Source organism: Eschscholzia californica, unplaced genomic scaffold (assembly GCF_041429995.1).
Source record: "Eschscholzia californica isolate CP2 unplaced genomic scaffold, dmEscCali1.0.p SCAF_2, whole genome shotgun sequence".
Classification (NCBI taxonomy): domain Eukaryota; kingdom Viridiplantae; phylum Streptophyta; class Magnoliopsida; order Ranunculales; family Papaveraceae; genus Eschscholzia; species Eschscholzia californica.
Genome location: NW_028238309.1, coordinates 2,768,968 through 2,781,960, shown reverse-complemented (window position 1 = coordinate 2,781,960; position 12,993 = coordinate 2,768,968). Strand labels below are relative to the sequence as shown.

The following is a 12,993-nucleotide window of genomic DNA, read 5'->3' as shown; positions in this document are numbered from 1 at the left end:
CATCTTGAAACTCTATCGATCGATATCGGACAAGTAACTTTTTCGGATATTATAGATGCATTGTGTTCAATGTATCAATTTTCTATACAAAAATACTCCAAAAAAGTGAAAGTTTTGGTGCAAAAATAAGCTAGGAAATTAGGGTTTATATAATTAGCAAATCTTGTAGTATAACCAGTATGTGATGTGTTTTTTGAGATATTCATATGTATACTTGGAGTATGTAATATCTTTTTCTGAAAATTAATGCAAGGACCCAAGTTACATTTGAATTAAATCAAATTAATGATACATAATCTATGTCGAAATTACATTACTATAAACCGACCTTAACCATGATATATCCTTGGGAAATATGTAATTAACCACTTACGGCTATCACTTAGAAAAACGCTACACTGGTTATACGATTATTGCAAATGCTTTTGTTGTACAAATAGACTTTTCGGTTGACTTGTGTCATTATATATAGAGAAAACAATGAAAAAACTATTTTGTTGTGATTAATGAGAAACAATTTTAGAGAGTGACAAGATAATTTCCTCTTGAAGACTTACAACGTAAATGGCTTAAAGCAAGAAGCCAATAATTTTCGGCTTTTGCCTTTTGCGATAGATGGGCTTTTAACTGAAAAAACAAGTCTTTTCTTTCTGCAAAAAACTCTTTTTAGTAGTGAGAGTAGTCTCGCATATCTAAGATTTCTCTATCGCCAATTTGCTTTGAGTTGGACCACTAGCTTAACATTTATAATAATCATTGTGTGTGTACCAAAATTTATATTTAGCTCACATTAATTAGAAAAAAAAGAGTTTGAATTATATATGCATTATTTGGGTTGTTCTTAAATTTGACAGTTAGGGTTGTCAAAATTGAGGGATATAATATTCATTTGAATACTACATATAAGTAAAATTAATTTTCTTCTCATCTTCTGTGATATCCATGTGAACTTGTTATCAAGATAATTCAAACTTTTACTGGTTTGAGTTTGCAAAATTATTGTGTAATTAAACACTTAATTAAGAAATTAGTGAATTTAGTTGATTGTTGCCATCCCATTCCTAGTTCTAAAAATAATACATAATGCACACGCTTCTCTTTATTTTTTGTATGACATTAAGAGCAAAATATCGGATACGTGCACTGTGCACAAATAGAATAGTAGTAAAATGACAGGTGAAATAATGGAAACCTGACATATTTTAGCTCTATGGTGCACACGAATGTTAAAAATATGTTTTAGAAATTGAATTAGAAGCCGAAATGTATTAAAACTTCCACGCACGCTTACTTAGAATATGGGGATTTCTGCTCCTTCTGCAATTTCTGACCCTTTTTCTTTGTGGGATTACGAAGTATTTAATTAACTTAATCATCTTAAATATTGCATAGTTCCTTATTATAATCATTGTTAATTATTATAATTTTATGGACCCAAGCATCTTTTAATATAAAAAATTTATTTAAACTTCTCCTAACCTTTTCATTCTTTTTTCATTTCATCGTTTACAAACAAATTCATATCTCGGAACTAATTGGGCTTGGTACATTTAATTATGTTCTTGGGGTTGTCGTCTGGTTGGGATTTTCACTAAGGTAGCTAGGGTTTCGCATCATTTTCATTTTTCAACTTTGTATCTTTCTTGTTTGGGTTAAAATTCAAGTACATTTGGGAGAGTGAAGAAATTGAAATAGTAATAAAATTTTGTGTGAAATTTTATTTTCGATTTCAACAAAATAACTGGTGATCCCCATAGATATAAAATCAATTTACATACTGTATAATAAATACACATAACTCTATCATGATAATTCAAACTTTTTGTAGAAGTTTGCAAAAATAATATGTTTTTTTACATTGTGTAATTGAAAGATTTTGTTTTTAATGTTTTATGTAAATAAAAGATTCTTTTGTTTTTAGGTTTTATGTAAGAGAAAATTCAAAATCATTTTATTTCAGTACAACTAGCCCCTAAGCAAGGGTGTGACTTCGACATTGGGGAGTCACTGGTTTAACTAGATCTCTTCATTTGATAATGTCCGGAAATAAAAAATTATGCGTTAGAAAATTTGGTCAAAAGCTCTTAGAAATTTGGTCAAAAGTCCATCTTTCTAGACCCATAAAAAACTCTAAAATGCAGGAGTTAACAGAGTTCCTTACTGCAACAACTATGGCTACAAGCAATCTTGCAGCGGCTCATGATTCAAGGAATTGGTCTCCCTCCAATAAAGGTTTATCTGTTAATTCTCTTTACAAAATCTTGGAGGATCAATCAAGTGCAATTGGCGACCCTTCCCGCCATATTTCTGGAACAAGACAATACCATCTAAAGTATCCTTCCTCATTTGGTCAATCTTGCACAAATCTCTGCCCAATAATGATAGACTCACCAAACAGGGATCTTTCTATCCCAATAGATGTTCTATGTGCAAAAGAGATGAAGAAACATCAAACCACTTGCTTTTGCATTGCTCTTTTCCCTCTGAAGTTTGGAAAGGATTACTCCCACAAGAATGGAATCTTTTAAGTCAATTGGATATCATCCAACTAATCAAAGAATGGAAATGATGTAGATTGTTGCGGAAGCGTAAAAGTAATGGAATCCACCATTGTTATTAAACTAAACTAATGAAATAAAGCTGATGAAATAAAGATAAAAGCGATAAAACGATAAACTTAATTAATAATAAACGATAAACTTGATTAACAATAAACTTGATTCATAATATTCTCTGATCTGAGTAACAAGGACCGACCTGACTTCCTTTTATAGGAATTTATAAACTTCTAGATAGACTCAAATTAGAATTCCTAAATATCAAAGATACTCAAACATAGAAACTTCTAAACCTAGACTTAGTAGGAAATACTAAAACATGGAAACTCCTAAACTCTAACCCTAATGGGCTCGGCCATGAGGCCCTCTAACTAGTTCGGCCGTGAGGCCCATCTTGATGGTCTCCATCAGGAAAACAAAACGAGGAACAGATTTAAAAAGTTTCCTGAGGTTATGCATTCCATTTGCAATCATATGGAATATATGGCTTGAAAGAAACAAGAGAATGATGGACGATTCGTATGTCAAAGAAGCTTCAGTGAAGGAAAGAATTGTCCAAGCAAAAGCCTCCATTTTCTATTGGAACAACAACCAACCATGGAGAAAACACTTGAATTTCTCGAACCTAATCACAAATTGTGATGCTTTAATTAGGCTTTGAGCCATTTGTAGTCTTTCCTTATCACCTTGTTGCTTTGTTTTTCGAAGTTTTTTTTTTGTTGAAGAGTAATATATTAAGATAAAGAGTCTATTACAACAAACAAAGTAGAAACACAAAATTACAGTAAGTAAAGTAGAAATACAAAATAGTAGAACTGAAGAAATTCATAAGATAACGTCGATTTTTCGAGCATTCTTCATTCTGTAGCTTGCTATTCTGGCAGCTCCTCTTGGGAATGATATGCAATTTGATCTTAAGAGTCCTTCTGGTTGGTAAATAGATGAAACTTCTATCTAACTTCCTGTAACATTGAAGATGGATTAAGCATACATCCTCAGTTTCCAGAAGAAACGAGGATGTCTGCAAGATGGAACCATTAGATGGTTCCGAGTTATCCCGCCAGTATTCTCCATATAAAGAGACCATATCCACTCGAGTTCTACATAGTAGAAACAAGTTAGATACCTGGAAAATGGGATCGCCGACATAGCCCGAGTATAAATACCCAGCTAAACCGACAAGCAATCGCAAATGAATTGCGACAAGGGGTGGAAGGGAAAATGTTACGGAACTTTGATAAAGAGTTAAGTCTAGTAGATAACCAGATACAAAGGTAATCATCAAAAAGTGAGCAGTGAGATAAGAAACAAAAACAACATGGCAAAGGTGGAGATTGATGTTCGAAATATTGTGTCGTCCAGGATCGAAAGGTAAGTTGATACTTATATTAAATCTCTTATATGATAAACGATATGAACTCATAAGCCACAAGGTTAGTCTTCTCATCTAACATCTGTAACTTTTTTAATTTATGAAAATATTCTATTTATTCCAAAAAAAATGTCACTGAGTTTTTGTTATTCTTTAGTTCCCTAAGTATTTCCGTAATTTGTCACTGATTGCAAAAGGTTCACAACTAATTGCAAGAGGTTTACAATTGCTTATAAAAGGGTTGCATTAGTTTGCAATTGATTGCAAAAAAATTGGAATTGTTTGCAAAAAGGTTGAAAAAATAGTACTCCAATTTTAACCAAACAAAGTACAAATATAAGGGTTTCACAAAACAAAATATGAATGTTGTGTTTTTAACCAAACAAAATATAACCAGTCATTTTAACTTAGGGAGATGCTAGAGTGCCCAATTTTTTGGGCATTTTAATGCCCAGCTGATGTGGAATCACTAAAAGACAAGGTTTTTTCAAAGTTTGACTACGGTGGGGATCGCTTTTATTTCTAAATGAGGAAATATGTCACCCTCTAAGTACCAATTTCTAAGTCACTCTATCATTTCCCTTTAACTTAAAATTCGGCCGAAGACTCAATTTCCTGAAATACTTAACAGTACGAAAATATAAATAATATTTTACCATATAAGGCTAGCTTTTGTACAAAAATGTTGAGGCATTCATTATTTACATCAAAATTTAAGAATATAAAGTTTCAAAATGTATTTAAATAGTTAATATTTGGTAGCGCAAGAGGTCGATAATGTTAACACCTCTTTGATGTACCAATGTCATTGTAATGACAATCGTAGGTCGTAATCAATTTCTAAAATAGAATTATTTAAATAACTCTCAATATCTCAATTTAGTGTAATATTTGCTTGACGCAATTATTGGGATTGAAAAGTATCGTATGTCATTCTCAACGACAACAAAAAAAAGTATCATATGGCGAAAACAATTTAGTGTAACCCAATTATTGCAATTATTGGGTTACCGTGCTTATTACATCTTCATGATGCATCAATCTTTTGTAATGACTAACGTATTTCGTAGTCGAATTTAAATAAAAAAAATACGTGGTTGTCCACCAGTCTTTGGTGCAGTGGTTGGACACCCCTCTTAAGTCTATGAGGTCGTGAGATCGAGTCTCTGTGGAAGCAGTTTGCCATCAAGATTTATCCCATGTAATCTAGGCTACAACTAATGTAATAATTTCTCGGACTTTATGCCTCTTTGTTGTTGGGCTTTAGGCCTCTTTCGTTCATGGTTTAAGTTATGCGGTCGTAAAAAATAACCCGCCATAAAAAATTTATGGAGGAAGAAAACTCACTAAAAACAGGATCTAAGGTAATAAGTGGACTTGGGCTCTTGTTTTGGGCTTGGATCTCCTTCAAAGGCATGCACAAATCTGAATAAGCACTCTTAAGAAGGTAAAATTTGACAGAGTTGGGATTCCATCTTGGCCTCTTGGGTACTCTCAGGCACGGAGTCTCTATGTTGTCGTACGATTCCCACCTCCTCGCCCAAACCCCTACCGCTAAGAAAAATAATGCTCGGAAACCAATATCCTAACAAGGATTGTGAAGTATCGTGCATACCCAAAATCTTTGACATTATATGTTTGGTTGCTAGATCGTCATTCTCCTTTGTAAGACTATTCTCACACTTACAAGCACCTATGCAAGTACCCGAATCGATTGATAAAGTTAAATTTTTGCAACTCTTTTCTAGTTTGCAAGACCTAACCAGTATCTAACTCGCTCGATAGTCGATTGGGTCAGCTAGTCAGTCGGACACAAATGAGCGATGGTCACCTTTGACCGGACCAACCCGAGTATCTTAATGGTTAATGAATTTAAGTTTGGCCTCTTTTATCATAGAGTACAATCTAATCTAACGGTGTATATTGGGAGACAACCGCTATAATTGTATGATACTATTTAAGCCGTCTAATTGTCTTAAAGAAATAAAATCCCAGCCTCCTTAAACAGTTTTCCAATCTTCTAATTTTTTTTATGTTCACTTTTGTTTTTAGTGTTTGGTTCCCAAATTAGAATCGCGTTGTTTTGACGTATTAAATCAGAAAACAGAGAATGAGTATATCTCCTCTTTATAATCTAAATTAGTGACGAATTTCGACTACAATGATGTGACTAACAGGCAACTCATCTGTACATATGAGTTAGAAATACGAAAGGTCATGAGATGTTGTCTTGTTTAAGTTTTCTCCATTAGTTCAGAACAAAGATGTCTTCATATTTATTTGCAAACAAAATCAAAGTCAGAACTAGTTACTCTAGTAACTTAGCTCAGTGACTAAAATGTCGCTGAATAAGAATATCGGAAACACCAATTTTTACATAAAAAGTATGTATTGATCAATTAGTATATTTTTTTCCCCAATTAAAACAATAGGAGCAAGAGAGTCTCATGGTCAGAGAAGTGTACATTACAGTTAGGGGCGGTAATTATAAGGCCCAAAATGGGGAAGTTAAAGAGAATCAGGCCCAATACTAAATAATAATGAGGACAAAACCCAGTAGGTAAAAATACAATTTTACCCTCTAAAATGAAATTTCCCGCCCAAATCAACGTCAAAAACAATTTTGAACATTTCTGAACAATTCTTTGTTTGCTGTCAACAATTTTGTAAATTTCTGAACAAATCTTAGTTTGTCTCAACTATTTGTAAATTTCTGAACAAATTCGTTTTTGCTTTGACATTGTTTTGCCAAAATATTTCGCATTTTTTCTTTTGCATTTCACATAGACAAACTGACACAAACATTTTGGCTACAACATTTTTCGATTTGTCTTGTGAAAAAATAAATGGTTTCCGCATTTTTTTTTGTTTTGCTTTCGACATAAATATTAAGACTAAAGCATTTTTTTTATTTGTCCTTTACAAAAATTAAAATGTTATGCATATTATCTTTTGTATTTAACAAATCTGTTAACGAACAAATAATATTTTGACTAATACATTATATATGTTGTTAAGAACATAATTATATATGACGCCAACATTTTATAATAAGTCGGGACATTATTATAGATATTGTCAACATTTTATAACAACACAATGATATATGTTGTCAACATATAAGGGTAAAAATAGAATTATGAAAAAAATTTGTTGTTTGTTAACATAATTACATATTTTTTTAAAGTACAACATAGTTACATATGTTGTTAACATTTTGAAAAATGTTCAAAAAATGAGTTTTTTTGGCATTATTATTTTTGAGTGGATTTTTTTCCTATTAGGGTCTAGATTTTTGGGTTTTTCACTCATTTTTTTTTTGTTACAGTTAGGGCTTACCCTCCAATACCCCACCCTCCTAAAGTACTCACAAAGAAATTTAATTTTTCTAATTTTGAAGCCTCATCTCTTTTCATATTATTTTACTGGCTTACAGCTAAAGCAGTGAACTTTCTATTTCTAGTCCTTTTTTTTGGTCTTACTTCACTTTTCAATGTCAGGTCTTCTTAATTGATTCCAAATTGAATAATTGAAAGTCATTCAAACTACTTTAATTAATGGAGTTCGTGTATAATCCACTTTTGTTAGCCCTAAATGAGCCATAGTTAACTCTATCTAAGATTCTATTAGAGAATTAAGTCTTTTTCTTTCTCTTATTATACGCTTTATTTTTTCATATTTTATGGTACTGGTCAAAAGACTTATATTGATTAACAAATATTCCGATAAAAGGTGCACATCAACTGCCACATCATGCATCTAGATAACTGTCGAGTCTTGATAGTTATCGATATTGTCTCCTTTGTAGTCACACTTTAGGTCATAGGTTCGGAACTTTTTCTTTAGCGAAAGCTCCACGAGTCCATCCAAAAGCTTCGACATATGCGAAGACACACGATTCACTACTACTACTACCCATCTGAGTACGCAACGCGACACCGTGGACCCCACTTAGCCACCACCAACGGTTGCGTAGGGTTTTGTCCTCACTTAGCCACCACCAACTGTGGCGTAAGGTTTCGTTCTACATCCGGAGGCCTCGGCACTAATTAAGCTTGAGTGTTCACTTATAGTCTAGATTCCGGACGCTCTCGCGTGCGATAAAGGACTATCAAATATGTTCTCAAAACATGGCACCACTTACCATTTGTTTTTATGTGATCGGATTAACTAAAGGCAAACTTATGACTTACTACTATGACATGAATTCTGTTAGCTAGCCTTTCAAAATTTGATAAAATACGATATAAAATCTTTCAGTTTCATATGTAGCTACAAATATTTACTCTCTACTTTATCAATTTATGTATGCTTATTAGAATGTGTCTATCGGTGAACATTTTGAAACAAAAAAAATCGTACTAAACGTAATTTTAAGTAAAAGTATTTGGATATGCATTAGGTAGACCCTTAAACTCAAATGATCCAAATATCTGGGGAAAATCAAACAATTATAATAGTAATTAAGCTCTTGTTTTGAGGGAAATAAAATATTAATTAGACCTATCTAATCTTGATTTAGAGTTTTTGTTAAGCTAAAGATAACTGTATGATTTAGTTAGTGTTTACAGGGATATTGATCCCTACCTATTGACCAAGTTATAGCTAGGCTTGCTATGATCAACTATCACACGTTTGGGTCATTGTTTATAGTTCTTGACTAATATTTGGAGATCCAAGAAGAGTTTGATTTATAATTTCTCATGAAATGAATAATGTTATCTTCAAATCCAAGACTTCTATTGATTATGTTTTTTAATTTTTGTTTGTCTCCTAAACCCTATTTATCTAGTGTTTTTTGGAGCTAATCTATCCTAATTTACCAAATACTTTTATATGATAACCTACCTACTCGGCCTCAACTAGGAGCTTCTACGTCAACACGGCTACCATATATCAAGAAAAATGTTGAGAAGCGACAAACTTTTCAAATTGTTAGGAATTTACATGTCTTGTCAAAATTATTATCACGGTTTTTTTTGGACAAATGCTAAATGAAGCTGCATAATTGCTTCATAAAGCTATTTGCTAGACACAACCACATATTTTTTTTAAATTGCTAAACAACACCAGAGATCGACTTATTGGTTTTATCTAGCAAATAATTTTTTGAATCTTAGATTGCTAAATACAACTATGTTAACTTCCCAAAATTATTTAATAGACACAATTTTTTCCTTTATTAAATTATTAAACAAAAATAAAATTGGTTGTATTAGTATTATCTAAAAAAAATAGTGTTATAGGTTTTTAAAAAATATATATTATTTTTATGTAGCATGATTTTATGAAATATACATTATTAAGGTTTAAACTAAGCTTAAAAATATACATAGTGATTTTATGTAGTATGATTTTATGAATATCCCATGGGATTTTTTTTGTTGAATTATAACCATTGGATTTTTTTTTTGTTAAACAATATCCGTTGGATTTTTTTTTTGAAAATATATATTTGTTTTTTTTTTATTTGTTAATATTTAGTTAACTTCTTAGTTTAATGTACGAATATATTTTATTTATGAATAATTAATTATGGTAATAGAAATTTGAATTTTGAGAAAAAATTCGATTACATTTGATTTTTTTTTTCATTAGTGTTGGGTTTACCAATTTAAGATGAAATTCAATTAATTTTATTTAGTTATTTTGTTTAATAATTTTTGTAGAGTTGTGTATAGAATGGAGGAGAAATTCGGTTATACTTGATTTTTGGTGTTGGTGTTGTTTAGCAATTTAGGACAATATTTTTGTTAGTTTTATTTAGTTATTTTTGTCTAATAGTTGTCTTTAGCAAAACTGAAGTTGCATATAGTAGCATCCTTTTTTTGAGCTCTATCTCTTAGAGAATTGGTTCAAAGTCTGGTCTCTCGCCATACCACTAGCTTATCATTATTACAACCATATATATATTTAACTGCTCTCTTCCTTACCTCAAAACTTGTGCTAATTTGATTTTACATATACTTACAAAAATAAATTAACCTTGAAATTGTTAACATGATTTCAATCTAGGAAACATTTTGCCTTGTTATTAGCATACATAATTATAAGAAGACAAGATGATTTATGTTAGGTAAACCTACCTTTTAAGAACACAACCTAAAAAATTGCACACTCAAGACTCAGTGTTTTGGTTTTCTTCAACCACTTTTTATGATTTTTCCCTTATTAGTTGTGTGTGCACGAAAAGTCTCATAAGAGAAGGTTGATCTAGCAACCAATAATATATTGTTTAGGTCATTTTCACTCGTTACTAATTAGTTTTGGGTTGGATGACCACAAACGTAATATGATATCAGAGCTACGCCCACACGTGATAGTCTGATAAACCGCACGTGCTCTACGTCACCAAAAAAAAATATACGTGTAAGGCTCAAAGAATCCCACAAGTTAGGGGCGTGTGAAGATAGTATAACATGGGGGAAGACGATCTAGCAACCAAGAATGTAATGTCTAGGTCTTTTCCATTCATTGTCAATTGATCTAATTTTGAGTTGGATGACCACAAACTTAATAGTGTGTCTTCATTATCAAGAAATAACCTCATTGAACTTGACAACGATAACACTACCATAATTTACTTGGATCATATTGCTAACCCATAATGTTAAAAGGATGAAGACATTATTCATTCATGTACTTATTTTTTTTGTTGAAAGTTCATTCATGTACTTGAGTATTGATTTTGAGAGATAGAGATGCTTTAAACCCTACCAATTTGTATATATATTATATAAAGATCATATGGGAGAAAGAAAGATGAACATTGAAATATTGATCATAAATTAATTTCTCATCATCCTAAGTGCCACAGCCTGAAGCTCATTCAATTCATTTTGACAAATTCTCTTCTTGTTACATGTTTGATAAGCTAATAACTCATCCTTAGCTTCTGCGCCGTTCATGCCGATATTTTCATTCCTATTCGAATCGAATGAGCTCTGTGGGGATACATTAGAATACATATATGTTGATGGATTATACGAAAAATTCTGAGATCCTCCCACCATACTTCCTGTCCAACTCTCCTCTAAACAACGCGAATAATGATCTGTACTCTTGTATGAAATTTGAGCTTTCATTTGCATTAATTGAGCTTGCAAATATGCTACCTGCAAATAAGTAAGAAATTTGTTAAAACAAGTACACTTTTAATCACAGTTTTACTAAATTTGTTGCATTCAATCAAACTTTTTAACCACAGATATGTACTTCCCAAAACCGTCGCGGTTGCCTTTTAGTCACACTTATTAATAACCATGATTAACTTTTTTTCTAACTTCTAGTCAATGTGGGATATTGTTTTAAAGTCTTCAAACTAGCAATCCCATTTATTACTATAGAACCTCAAAATTTGGTTCCAAAAGTGAACCTATTTAGCATTGGCAATCCTAAAAATTGAAGGACACTATCTAGTTAGGAGTAGGAGGAGCAGTACCTGTTGTTGGAGGGCAAAAATATGTGAAACACACCCATAGACAGGGTCTCTAACCCTAGCTTGAGCTTCATATGCAACTGTGACGACTGCCTCGCACCGATCCGATACGGGTAGTTGTGATAATAATTTCGAAACGTTACTAGCACCGAAAACCTTATGAATGGCCGCGAATTGAACTGGACCTTGTTCGGAACAAAAATACGGAGCGAAAATACAATCGGAAGCACATTTTCTTCTTAGGAATTTACAAGCACCACATGGAGAACCAGAACCAGTAGTTATTGAAGCCATTTCTTATAATTATATTCAAACAAATGAAATATCACACACTTGAAACACACATAAAGTAGTAGTGATTCTCAATAAGTATGAAGACAAGAAAGAAAGAAAGGGTTTTGATTATGAGGAAGAGAGAAGTGAGTCTTTATATATAGAGTTCAATGGGGAACATTGAAAGCTTCCTTGTAGCTTTCAAAGGGAACAAAATATTGGAGTATAGAAGGTAGTGATGTAATTAGTAATGAAATTTGTTATATTATTGGTATAGGAAATATTGATACATCAACACTCCAATGTGCAAACCTAGAGCCTAAGGGATTGATTGTGGATCGTTGGATCGTATCTAATTTTAGGTATCAAAAGGTTTGATTTGTTACTCTTCAAGAGTTCATTCCTGATGAGCCAATAAGGATAAAATTTGAAAATCACTCTGGTTTTAAGTATAAAATTGTAGTACAATATTTACAACTCATAAATGATGATAATTTTATTCGATTATATGTATTTTTCATATTTTTAGAATGGTCACTCACTAGACAACCATGAGTAAACTAGCTCAACGGTAGCTTGTCCTCTCTAGAAGACGTAATAAGTTAGTTAATACATTTTTAGTGTACTCAAAATATTTATGGTCAACCATCTCTTACAGTAGTTTATATAAACCAATTGACTTTTACATAAATTTACAACTGTAACAATAGATTTCAAAGGAAAATATTGGAGCGACTAAACTTTTTGTCTGAAATCAGATCGAAATCCAGAACGACAACTGTATATTTCCCACCACTATCTCAAAAAGTTTGGTGAAAATTTTAAAAACTCAGTCTCAATTAAAGGCGAACGAACAAATTATAAATTTTCTGAGTTTGTAGATGAAGAATGTTCTTACAAAAAATGCCACTTGATATTGACTTCGACACCAAAATTTCAAGTAGCTCCATCACCATTGGACATCAAACAGGGGACTAGGGGAGTGATACATCAAAGTATGATGATATAATTAGCAACAAAAGAATATAGAGATTAAATTAGTATTAGATGGTTAAGTGGTTCGTGGGGTGTATTTAATTGAAAGGACAAAAAAAAGGGGGCGAAGGAATTAAAAAGTGATTTGACCGCCGAACGCCGCTATCTGCTGTTGCTTTCTGATTATTTGTTTTCTTCACCGGCACGACCCGGTAATCTTTCACTGCCACCTGTCTAACTATTAGTATTATTTTTATTTATTTTTCTTAATAATTATTTTGTCATTTATTTAAGAGTAAATTCCTATCTGGCCCCCTACTTTGTGACCAGCTTCCTTTATGGCCCGCTATTTTTCATAAATTCAAATATGAACTCCT

At 32.1% G+C, this 12,993-nt stretch overlaps 1 protein-coding gene across 1 annotated transcript; it reads right to left on the bottom strand.

Annotated features, from left to right (window-relative positions):
* Window positions 1–10,678: 10,678 nt before the first annotated feature.
* LOC147555250 (LOB domain-containing protein 16-like) lies at window positions 10,679–11,772 on the bottom strand. Its single transcript, XM_086663214.1, has 2 exons — window positions 11,372–11,772; window positions 10,679–11,045 (listed from the first exon to the last, which is right to left on the bottom strand). Exons 1-2 carry the CDS (start codon window positions 11,660–11,662, stop codon window positions 10,719–10,721), a joined length of 618 nt encoding a protein of 205 aa, XP_086519340.1. The 5' UTR covers window positions 11,663–11,772; the 3' UTR covers window positions 10,679–10,718.
* Between the last annotated feature and the right edge of the window lie 1,221 nt (window positions 11,773–12,993).